At 34.9% G+C, this 12460-nt stretch overlaps 1 protein-coding gene across 5 annotated transcripts in view; it reads left to right on the top strand.

The window, feature by feature from the left end:
* The window catches only part of Traf4 (TNF receptor associated factor 4), a 121028-nt gene that overhangs the window by 41874 nt on the left and 66694 nt on the right, over window positions 1-12460 (top strand). For 4 of the 5 annotated variants that reach the window (XM_077444414.1, XM_077444415.1, XM_077444416.1 and 1 more), the window contains one exon: window positions 5146-5197. In XM_077444414.1, the coding sequence (XP_077300540.1) occupies window positions 5146-5197 (52 nt within the window). Of the gene's footprint in view, window positions 1-3112; window positions 3357-5145; window positions 5198-12460 lie in introns of those variants that run through there. The other variant, XM_077444412.1, reaches the window with a different exon arrangement.

Raw genomic sequence — 12460 nt, 5'->3', positions numbered from 1 at the left:
TGCAATTTGAGTTATGGAATGCTTTATTATATTATACGGGAACTGATATATTATATTAGCTCGATGTGTGATCTCGCGTCCTAGTAAGGGTTAACAATGGCCTCGTATTTGCCGACCGATCAGAACTGGCTTTATGCGAGGCCTGAAATAGTCGTAAAATGAAGTGCAACACGTATTATGTTTGTTGTGTGTTCGTGGAAACAATGCTCACTTGGAACTCCTATAAACGTTATTGCGTTCCGTTCGTTGAGGGACCGTTTAAAATATATCGCTTTCTAAAAGTTATATATGTATATGTTCTCGTATGTATGTAGGTGTTATAGTTTAACAAACAGTGGGTTGATAAGTTTCGTCGTGTTCTTTGGAAAGCTGTGGAATTTTCCTCGGTAGAGTCGATGACAAACGTGACGTCGTATATCAAACTAGGCGAGACTACTGTCATCTAAACGTAAATATTCGTGGCAAATATTCTCTGGGGTATATTTTGTTAGAAGAAGGGTGTGTCTCATTCGTAGTGCTTAAAATAAATAATGTTAGGCTATAAAAAAAATGCTGAAGTAGATTTTTGTCTCGATGAAAAGGTAATTCAATTCAGGAATGGCGTGTTGTAGTAGGCTTTTTGCCGATGGATTGGTTCCATCTTTTTGCTATTTTATGATGTTCATGGAGTCCAAATGTGTAATGATGTTGTAGCTTTGTATAATTTAGGTGCAAAAGTGATGTTCACCAGGTATGGTAATTCGACTTTTGCACCTGTTAAATGTGAGGGGTTTCTACACCTGTTATGAATGAAAATTTACACTGTTGGACGATCGTGTTTTGTTATGGAAAAAATAATGTAAATTGAAAAATATATGTATGTTGCGTTTTTTGTTTAGAAGCTGATAATAATTAGATCGTTCCTAAATAAATAAAATAAATGATAAAATCAAAGAGTTGAAATTCATTACTGGCCTAATATCTGGAAAATTTTATACATATTCGGTGTTCAAGACATTAGTTTCCAGCTAAAAGTCGAAATCATTACCCAAGAAAATTTCTATATACATACATAGAAGGAATTTGTCGTCAACTCACTACTTTCCAACCTTATATATAAAATTCCAAGTTTCCTATAATTCCATACAGTGTATAAGATTGCGGATTAGAAAAAGGATCTATGTAAGTCTAAATGAAAAACTTCCATCGTATATTCCAAGGACGGGATTTCTTTATTAGCCACAAAAAGCTTATGAACAACTATTCGTTGCTTAAAAAATCCCTATGCATACCAGTCTGATCCTTATTCGGAAAACGGATTTTCCAGTTCGGTCTCGTACATGATACAAGGTTGAGTTTATATTAGATTCCTTTCACATTATCAATGAACATTTTAAACCTAACATAAACAATTGGCCAACCCATATACAGTCTAACTCGGTTATTATTGAACTCAAAGGACAGTATTTCTTCGCAATAGGCATTAATCGTAACGCCAGCAAGAGATTAAATTTACAATATTACAATTACACATTTGACCTGTTGTAACTTTTTGTATGTGAGCTCTTTGAATCTGGGATCCGGTTCCTTAGAAAAATCGCCAATGATTTAAATTAATGTATCATGAGATATGTTTTACATACTTTTTACAAGCTTACAATACTTACAAGCATCCACTATAGGGTTGTGGCGTGACGACCGATCGTGTTGAGGAGATGCGGCGAAGTGGATCCTTGAGCGTGTGACATGTGCTCCTGATATTGAGCACCTGACTTGGAACGGGTGACGTCATACAACATATAAACACCCACGTAGACAAACACACACATTCATTCATCATTTCAAACGGGTGAACGGGTTGGATCGGTGAGCGTGTAATGCGCGCACTCAACATTTTATTATTAACACGTGCTGGGCTTATTTTTATTTTATTTATTTTTACATACATATATACAAATATACCAGGAAGGCCTAACAGGTAAACCCAATTGCGCCTTCCTGGTCAATTACAAACAATGCAGCATTTTTATTACACAAGTCGCTGAATTACGATACATCTATGAATTGTACATATATTTTATTATACATTAATCATACTCAAATAGTGGTGACATACTAGATAGGAAGGTTTTTAGCCAATTTAATCAGGAACCGTTTCAACAATGAAATCAGAGAAATTGACAAACTCTGATAGGAAACGATCGACCTGGAGTTACAAATATCCATTACAGAAAATACTCAGAATAAAATCTTTTCAATCGAGGTCGATCGGGATCGAACGTGGCGTCCTCTCGGCGCTAAGCAAAAGCCCAATCACCGAGATATACTGCTGGCTTATGAATTACCTTACATTATATTTATGGGTCTAAGTGACGAGCCTGAATGTTAAATTACAGAAAACACAAATATCGGAAGGCAAAGATCGAAAATCGAAAGATCTTTGCCTTCCGGTGGATGAAAAGGGTGCATGGTAAACAGTACATACTCACGTACATACTCACTTAATTTGCGCGAGCAGGGTACAACAGGAACAAGAGGAACAGGCTTTTCCTGTGTACCCTGTGTACCCTTAATGTGCGCGCGCACATTAATACGGGAGGAAAAGCCTGTTCCTCTTGTTCCTGTTGTATCCTGCTCGCGAAAATGAAGTGAGTATGTACCGTTTACCATGCACCTTTTTTTTTTTTGATCTTTCGACTTAAGATCTTTCGATTTTCGATCTTTGCCTTCCGATATTTGCGTTTTCTGTAATTAAACATTCCGGCTCGTCACGGAGATCGTATATTTATACATATATAACATTTTAATTCGTGTATCAATTCATATCCGAAGCCACCCGCTGCAATCAACGGGCACAACACTAGTACATAGATATAGTAATAATGCAAGAGCACACAATCCACCGCGCGGAGATTTATCGTCCAATCGACAACCGCTATTGGAGATCTGCCCATTGTCCATGCCAGTGCATCGCAACGGCAATGCACTTGAGCAGATACGACGACACGGCAAGACAGTGACAATCCGCAATGGGCAATGGGCAATCGGCAATGGGCAATGGGCAATGGGTAACCACCATCCTGGTGTGGTAATAATGATGGCAGGTCGTTGTTGCCCGTCGAGGCGCACATCCGTTGCAGCCGCCGCAGGTTCCGGCGGCCGCGCACCAACAGCTCCAACACTCGACCACTTCAACACAGACATCACCGTCGCGAACACCTGAGGCTTTGAACCCTCCTCTGAGAGTTTCCGTTTCGATACAATTGTCGCACTTTTCCGGTCGTGATTTTCGTCTGTCAGTCCAGTAGGCGCTAGGCGGGAAATTCCAACTTGCCGATGGCGATCATGCCCGTCGGTCTGCTATTCAAAGTCAACAGGTAATCGTTTGGTTTTTTTTTTTGATTAATTATATGTCGTTTGTATTGTATTGTAAGTGCCTCTTTCGATCGTTTGATGTCGTGCCGAATTTATGCTAATTTCAGTGTGCGTTCTGTATCGGTGTGGTTCGCTTGATTATATCGTACGGAATGTATTGTGTCGTGTCGTTGAAGATGATTTCATTATCGCTGTTTTATATTTTTTATATCGGTATGTTTAATATCGTTTTTGGTAACAGGATATGATTTAATGGTTCGGTGATTATTGATCACAAAGCGCTCGCCCAAAAGTCACTAAAATCTCTTTAACGGAATATCTGGCAGCTGAAAAGTATTTTCGATAGCAATGTGACTAATTTCAAACTTCACCTGTTACCTTTGCCGTTTTTTTATTTGTATATTTCTTGATAGTGTTTAACACATTAAGGTAGTGTTTCTTTCTTTGAGATGTGTACTGAAGTTTTTCTTTTTACCTCGCGGCGGAATTGAATTACAGAATTTGAGACGATTGATTTTTTTCCGATTTGTATTGTTCATTTTCAATCTTACTTCCTTTATCTGTATACGAAGCATTGATTAAAAAAAAGCTATATGCTTTAATATGATCTATGTACTAATGTAACTTAGCTCACTGTTTGTATGCTTTGATTGAATAATTAATTTAAACTTAACCAAATATAGCTTTATTAGTCGTCGTGATGAATAAAAATAATATTCATAATGTTTAACCAAACCTTACATAAATCTAATCTAACTTGAAAGGACGTAAACCCACCTAACTTATCCTACCGCAACTTTCCCCCTTCCTAATATGATTAATTACATTAACCGGTTATTATTAATAACTATTATTGTATATTGTCTTTTTTATTACAAGCTTTTTATTATATAATATAAATTTATTTGGAATGGATTCGTCGACTTAATCATCTATCCCAAGCTTATTAAAAAAATATTATACAAATATAATGCATCTACATTGTATGTATCTTCATATTTATAGATTCAATTGATGTACTTGCTATTATTTGAGTACTCAATTATATCATTTATATATATAAGTCTTCTTAGGAATCCTACCTTAACCTAACTAACCCCATTCCTAATCTGATTCATTACATTTGACCGGTTATTATTTTTAACAGGCATGTTGATTAAGATGTATGCATATTTAAATTGTGTGTATATAAAACTTATTTGAATGGATTCGTCGACTTTATTACCTGTCCCAAGTTTATTGAAAAATGAAATACAAATATAATTAATGCATCTACATTGTATGTATCTTCAGATTCATAGATTCAATTGAGTTATTTGCTATTATTTCAGTACTTTATATATACATATATACATATGTCTTCTTAAGTACATAAGTATATCCATTTCATAACAAATCTTAAAAATACATAGTATCCAATATATGTATGTAAAAGTAGAATTTATTTCTAAACGATTCAATTCATGACGCCTTATATAATAAACACGTCTTAGAATTTAAAACGTCTGTACTTTTTCTAGTCGCAATTTGTACTGCTTGGTATAATCTTTCCATATTAGAATTTATTTTATAGAATTTAAAGACTTTGTATTTGAAAATTGAACGAGTTTGTCAATCATACCAATTTTATATTTATTATGTCGAATTTAATTATTTTTTAATAATTCGCGTGTGTCAACCAGTGAATGACCGTTCGTTCACCCATTGGTAGTGGTAGATCAACTTATCCTACGCATCATGTAACATATACTTAATTGCTAATGTGTGCGTTGTTATGTTTATGTGTTTCAGTGAAGGACTCTTCACATGTCCGGTGAACGCGTCACCTATAGACTACGCTAAGGTAAGCAAAACCGCATTTAATATTCTCCTCTTATGCCTTTGTCTACCCGTCGAAAACGGGCCAGGCCTTCCCAATCCAAAAACAATGGATCCGATGTCGAAATGTGGACGTGTGAATTTTTTTCGCAATTGCGTAATGCTTTTTGCCGCCGCACCGATATGGCAGGGGCACGATTATAGGCGGAGAGCGATCGTTCAATATTTAATTGACATTATTGATAATGACCGATCAGATAATGTCGATCTGCGAATGTGTGTGTGTATTCGATCCTATATAATATGTATGTTTGTATGTGGTTTGGATCGACCTACTACCAAATATATACACGCAAGTGTCAACATTCCAAGGAATCCTACTTTTTCTCTATGCTAAATTACATACACGAGTACACCTACGCGTCTAGTTAATGTTAACGTGTATTTAATAGGGAAAAAAAATTATAATGTGTGTTTTGCAAAATAACTTTACACCCATAGAGCGTGTGGGAAGATTACATATATGTATGTGCGTTAAAACGACATATCTGAATTTATATTAGTTTGTTGCATAAAGTGTAGATTTTTCTATAATTAATTATTTCATTATATTCCATATTCTTTGGTTCGATTTCTATGCTTCAGAGTGTTGGGATTTTCATCGACTTTTATAGTTTTGTTTTATGATGCTTAAGATCTTACTTTTACATACATACATACATATAGTAAGTTGTTACTTGGTTTCAGATAGATCATTTGCATAGTGTACTTAAAACGGTAATAAAGATAAATAGCCTTTTAAGACTGACAATGTTGGGAAATGCAATTTACATATGAGATTATTTACAAATTGTATAACTTTAAAGAATTAAATGAAAAATAAGATTTTCCTGCTACTTTTTTGAGTTTAAATAACTTTAAATACTTTAGCTTAAAATATTTGACAAAAAAAAATAGATAGAAAATGGTATAATTCTTCATATAGTCGAAACGCAATTTTTTTGGCGGTTTTTTGAACTACATATTATACATTTGTATATAAAAGATACTTCATTTTGTAATTTTTGTACGGCTTGTATTTAGTATTGGTCAGTAATTTTAAATGCTTTTGGTCGCGTATTTATAATAAATGGTCAATAATATAGTATTCAGTTTATTTTGACAATTGATTCGTAATTTGGCATATTTACATAACTGATTAATTAAAGTTGAAAATACCTAATTGATTCTTTATTTTTTTTAAATGGACACTTACCCACCGAACTGATAAATGAACTAAAGATATAACTGTATAGTTACTGACCAACTGTAATTGATATAATAATTGAACCAAATTTTTTTTGCCATTTTGTAATTTTTCTGTCCTACTGATTACGTCTTGAACTTTTCTATATTCAATTGTTAGGTTGGTTTATATTTTTTATCTTTGATTTTTCTTAGCACCAAATTTTAAAAAGTACTGTATTTATTTGATCAGTAGTTCCGTTTGATTTGCTTTGTAAATTTATGATCAGTAAATTATATTACCCGTCACCGAATGCTTGACAATCACGTGATATTTAAAATACTTAAAACAATAAGCGATTTACTGACCGATTATATACATGGATATTGTATATATAAATGAACGGTCAGTAAATCGCTAGATTTTAGTTAAAAGTTACTCACCATTTATTGAAAAAAATCTCACCGTTTGAATTCATAAATCAGGTTTCTAAAAGTAGGCAACTTTGCTTATTGTGAAGATCAGCAATCTCCGTTTGTAGTATAACGATTTTCTTTGTGTATCAACTTGTTTTAATTCCCTGATAATCCGGACAAAAATTTAAATGCCGCTACTTGTACACACATACCCAAGATAAGTCAACTGTATACAATGAATAATAAAAGTGAACATTTTCCTCTAACTTTTCACATGTCTAAACAACGCAATCGCCGTGAGAATTCGCAATTATGCGTTGTAAAAGTTTGCTCTATCATTGCAATTAAGCGTTCGGACCACAAAGCAAACTGTGCAAGCCATAAAAACTGTTACTATTTTTTTAAGTCTCAAAGAGGAAGTACGATTTTTTTCATATCGTTTCCTGCACCCACATTCTCTTGGAACTCACCCTTAAGACATTACACGTGCTTGCATTTACACGTACGCGTTTGCATGCACGTGTGCAACAGCACGTGCGTGCAAAATGCGTGTCGCATAAAATTCAACACGACACAATTGAAATATTTCTATTCTAGTTTCAGGATGATGTGTTCATTTTCCGGCCGATAATAATGGGTTCGTTTCTCCTTCTGAATATTCCACTATCGTAAATTGATATCACAATGAGATAAGCAATGTGTACGATTTAAATGAGAGGGGTTGGAGTGTCTGTCATTTGTCTAATCGTTCATTGAACGACCTGTTCTAAATTACATACGAGCTCAAACTAACGACACGTCGATCAATCTCGATCATATCGCATTATATGAATAATACAAAGACATATATGTATATAATATGATTGAAACTCTGGTGTCGAATTACGAGCTAGTGTTCGGTTTCGGCAAGCGGTTTCTATTTATTTGTATTAAATGACTATTATTTCTATTGAAGAATGTAAGTTTACTCCTAGAGAGTAAATATGCGGAGAGAAAACGTGTGCACAGATGGTTTTGTGGTTTTTCACAATGAATAGAAGAAAAAATGATGTTGAATGCTTTAACGTCGGATAACAGCTGTGGGGCGTTAAGATGTGAGCGCCCCCGGGATAAAAAGGATAAATGGGGGATAAAACTGTAAAGGAATAATTTTATTTACCGACCTACCGTATGGTAGGGCTCTTAGAGTGCTTTGCCGATGTTTGTTCTAATTTGTAGTTGAAAACTAAATTTATAGAGCTGTATTCTGAGGAAGACACGCAGTTTATGTTCGTTTTTCAAATATTCATATGATCATTTTTCATATGATTTGACATATACATATGTATGTATATATTTTGGATAAAAAGCATAAGCTAAACTATTGCATTAAGCAAATATTCTGAAAGCTGAACATTTAATAGAGCTTTCATCTTCAATTGCACAATGCGTGCGGAAAAGTGGTGTGCCTAACACTAAATGAGCCATTAGTTCCTCCGATTTAAAAATAATTGAAAATTTTGTCAGTTTTATTTCCCGCGAGGTTTAAGTCGTGTGTCGAATTATTTTTAATGTATCATTACGCGCTTTTATTACGAAATAATGGCCCATCTTCGTTCACAATGGGTCGCCGATAATGGCCGCAGCTTACAACAGAATGCACCCGGACGATGTTTTTACCGGGAAAAAATTCTTTTTCAAACAAAAGACACGCCTCCCGCATTTCCTGAACGATCTCGATGATGATGACGATGACGACGATAACCCGTCATTTCGCAAAACGGTATAAACGGACGTTGAAACTTTCACCAATGAAAGGGATTGAATTAATACCTTAATGCACGGCCTCATTTCAACGACCTTTCCACACTTGCATATATATTAAATATCGTAAAAATCAGTAGACGGATATGATGAATATTTAATGCGAATTTTGTACAGAACTGTCTCAACATACATACATATAAAGGTAGGCATTCAAAGAGAGATTTGTAACAAGATGTCTCCCGTAGAGACTCCAACTGCAATATTTTCGAACGTAAACACTCTACATACAACAGATACATCGAGAGATAAATATTACAACTGCGTTTCTGAGAATCTTTAGTTGAACAAGAAATCCTTTTCACAAATGTAATTTTTGGAGTCATATTGACCAAAATATAATACTAACCTTCTTACGTATGTACATATGTATATAAAAATGCTCGAAAGAATACAGCGATGAACATATTTAAGATCACCCGACCAATAATAATATATAATATATAAAAACGGGCGAGATTTATGTTTGTGGGTATGTGGCGGATACGTCGACCAGTATGGAGATTTCAAAAAAACAAATTTTAGAAAACCAGGAGTATATGTACATTATGCATAGGGATGTTGCATGATGACTAGAGGTAGGATAGTCACAGTGCTATCCATTGTTCGGCAAACCTTTAACGATGCATTTACAACCTTTGAACAATACACGGCCCCCCCAGGCTCCAGTGACTAATGATGACCGATCGTGTTGAGGAGATGCGAGGAAGCGGGGTAGTGAGGAAGTGGGGATGTGTGGAGCGTCTGACACGTGCTCCTGATATTGAGCGCTGAGTGACGGGTGACGTCAGCGTCAGATGTACGGTATGCCTAGGTCGAATCTAGCTTGGAATGGGCGTGTCCTCATGTTATTGTTAATGTGTACATAAGATTCTCATACGTTTCTTCAAATGTGGTAACCACTACCAAACCTATGTCAATACAAAGATAAAATATCACCGAAAACACTCCAGGGGTGAGTTTTGGCCTGGATTGCGATGGCATATGTATATTGGGTGAGCTGGTGTTTTTTTTTACCTTTTTTAGTAAACTATCTAAAAAACATACGTACCACTTACCACTCTGTACTCTGTTTGCCGATCTCTACGTCAGACAAATTGTCTACAACTACATATCTATTTTCTAGTGTTTTTCTCGCTTATTAAAAATCTCAAGGGATACAACTTTAGATTTTTGCTATAAGTTCGTGCTTGTTTACTGTTAGAAAATGTTAAACGCCTCATATCAAAGTCGGGCACGAACTTATGCAATCATCCAATAGAGGAATCCGTAAATGGATATCATTAATATGTGATGGAAATTTGGAACTCTCTCAATATACATATATGTATGTATGTACCTACATAAATATATAAAAATATGCACTTTGTTTCTCCCACGAATGTTAGGCGAATATTCAACGTTCTACTTATATCAATGGCTGGTTTATGCCGTTTATCCAATTAGTCCAAAATAAAATTCCACTTGACCCAAAGCATTTTTGTCCCCTTATCGAGAGTATGCACAGCGTTGAGCGTGATTTATATAAAAGCACAAGTATTTAGCTCGAATCGAGTCAGTGGAAAATGTCAGTTGTGCAATTCCATTAAGCCCAGACTCTAATCGTGACATTTAAGAGTACGCCCGCTGCAAACTGCTTCGAACGAACAAACCAACCAATGATCGTTGCAAAATTGCACATCGATGCATTCTGTTGTGTGTTGCAAAATTCAAGTTTTCTATGTGTGTGTGTGTGTGTGTGCGTGTTTGTGTGTAGGTCGAAGAAGTGTTTACCGTTAGATGCAGCGACCACATCTCATATCTATAATACATCTTTAGCTATTGAATTTTATATAATTAAGTGTAATATTACAAACTGGTATACTTGCCTTTGCATCTTATAAGTACAGGATGGTGTTGATTCGTTTAATCACGTTTCGAATTGCTTTCGTATTTGATTGGTGCAGAATGAATAGATGTTTGTATATTTGGAACATTAAAACGATTATGCTGAAAAGCTGGTAATTTCATATATTACTTTCAATCTTAAAGTAATACGTACATACATGTAGGATTCAATTCGTGAAGGGACAAGTGGTACAGTCCAATAGGCTCAATTAACTATTTAAATGCTTATTATTCGATGCGCCGTAACGAACTGTCGTTTGGTCGCGGTGTTACGCAGAATACCAACTTAAGTATATATTCGATCCAGCATCCAAGCATAGTAACTTAATCATTTATTAATTTAGGTTCTTAACTCTTCTGGGTTGGAGAACTGAATGTTACATAACGCAAACTGACTTTTATGAATAATATATATATTATATATCATTTAATTAATTATTCTGAAAGCAAAAATAAAATTAGATTCTGATTTTTTCAAAATAATAAGCCATCTCAAAAATTTCTGAAGATAAGCTTTATTTTTTTATAAGCTTATCTACAAATGTGTAGGATAACCAACTCCATTTAAAATATTTTAATGAATCAAACAAGTAAATGATAAATTTTTGCCCCCTCCCCTCCCTCTAAGGAATACTTGATGTTTTCTCATTTGAAAATCTAAGCTTGTAAAATAGTGATTTTCAAACTATGTAGTTGGTGCCGCAGAACACTTCTTCACTATAATTAAGGATATTATTATGTATGTATGTATAAAAATGAAAGTAAATGTGCCCCTGTCGAATTTTGAATAAATCTCTTTTTTAATTTTCTCGAATTTCCTTATAACCCATAAATTACAAAATTGAATCGTTTTTTTACAAGGATTCTATTATTTGATTAAATAAATTTTAGTGGAATATATTTTGTTATCGCCTCGCGTTTTTTAGTACGCATTGTGTCTTAATTTAGGCTACAATATTGGGGAATAGTAAAAAAACGAGTCACTGAATTAAGTGATTTTGCGGAATTGTAACTTACAATGTTTGGGCCCTGCTTCCTTTGCGGCGTATGTGTGCATTGCACACTTCGCACACGCAACTACTACAACGAAGCTTCTTATGAATAGTGATACGGCTTATAGGTCAAGAAAATATTGATTTTTTTTTTCATATCGAGCAGCTGCAGAGCTCGTGGATGAGGCTTCACCTGTCCAAAGCACTTCTGCAGTCTGCAGACAGCTGAGCCTCACGTCCCCCCTTCTCTCCTCTCCATTTCCCCTCTCCCGGGTAAAGCAAAGGTGCGCGAAAGGTGAGCGACACTGCGCGCACGGCCTTGCAATGTTAACCGGTGTTGTATTACCGTTCTCCACCACCGGTCGTATTAAAAAATGTTAATAATTCAGTCGGTAACTGTATCGTCAGCATCCCATTATTGTCGGTGCTGAAAAATGCGTTCTTATTGTATGTTAATCAAGCGCGCGCAATTATCTCTCAAGTTCGCGTCCGCAAAGGTCGCATTCTTTCGGATAATTGAAATCTCGCGTTTTATATATGTGTGTGTGTGTTTGTTTTGAATTGTGAATCTCGTTTAATCTCGAATCGAGGCTGAAATACGCCCATTGTAATTGTCGAATTTCATTCAATTTTACGCTTTCGGTACGATATTTCATTTCGCTTTGTTACGTTATCGGAAACATTCTTGTGCATATACATAACATACATATATAAAAATATATATTAATTCCGATTAGCAATTGAAAGGTCAATATTGTTCATGGTTAATTATTTATAGTTGACAAACTTGACATAACAATCTTTATGACAGGTATTCGAACACTTTGAAGATATAAATACATATTATAATAAAACATTGATCATATGTATTTATATACAATAAATTGTAATTCACATATTTATTTGTGATGATTTTTGAAATCCATCTTAATACCATATTTAGCTTTTTAAATAAAGCTTCACTT

This window comes from Arctopsyche grandis, chromosome 13 (assembly GCF_051622035.1).
Source record: "Arctopsyche grandis isolate Sample6627 chromosome 13, ASM5162203v2, whole genome shotgun sequence".
NCBI lineage: Eukaryota > Metazoa > Arthropoda > Insecta > Trichoptera > Hydropsychidae > Arctopsyche > Arctopsyche grandis.
This window is presented reverse-complemented; position numbering and strand designations above follow the sequence as displayed.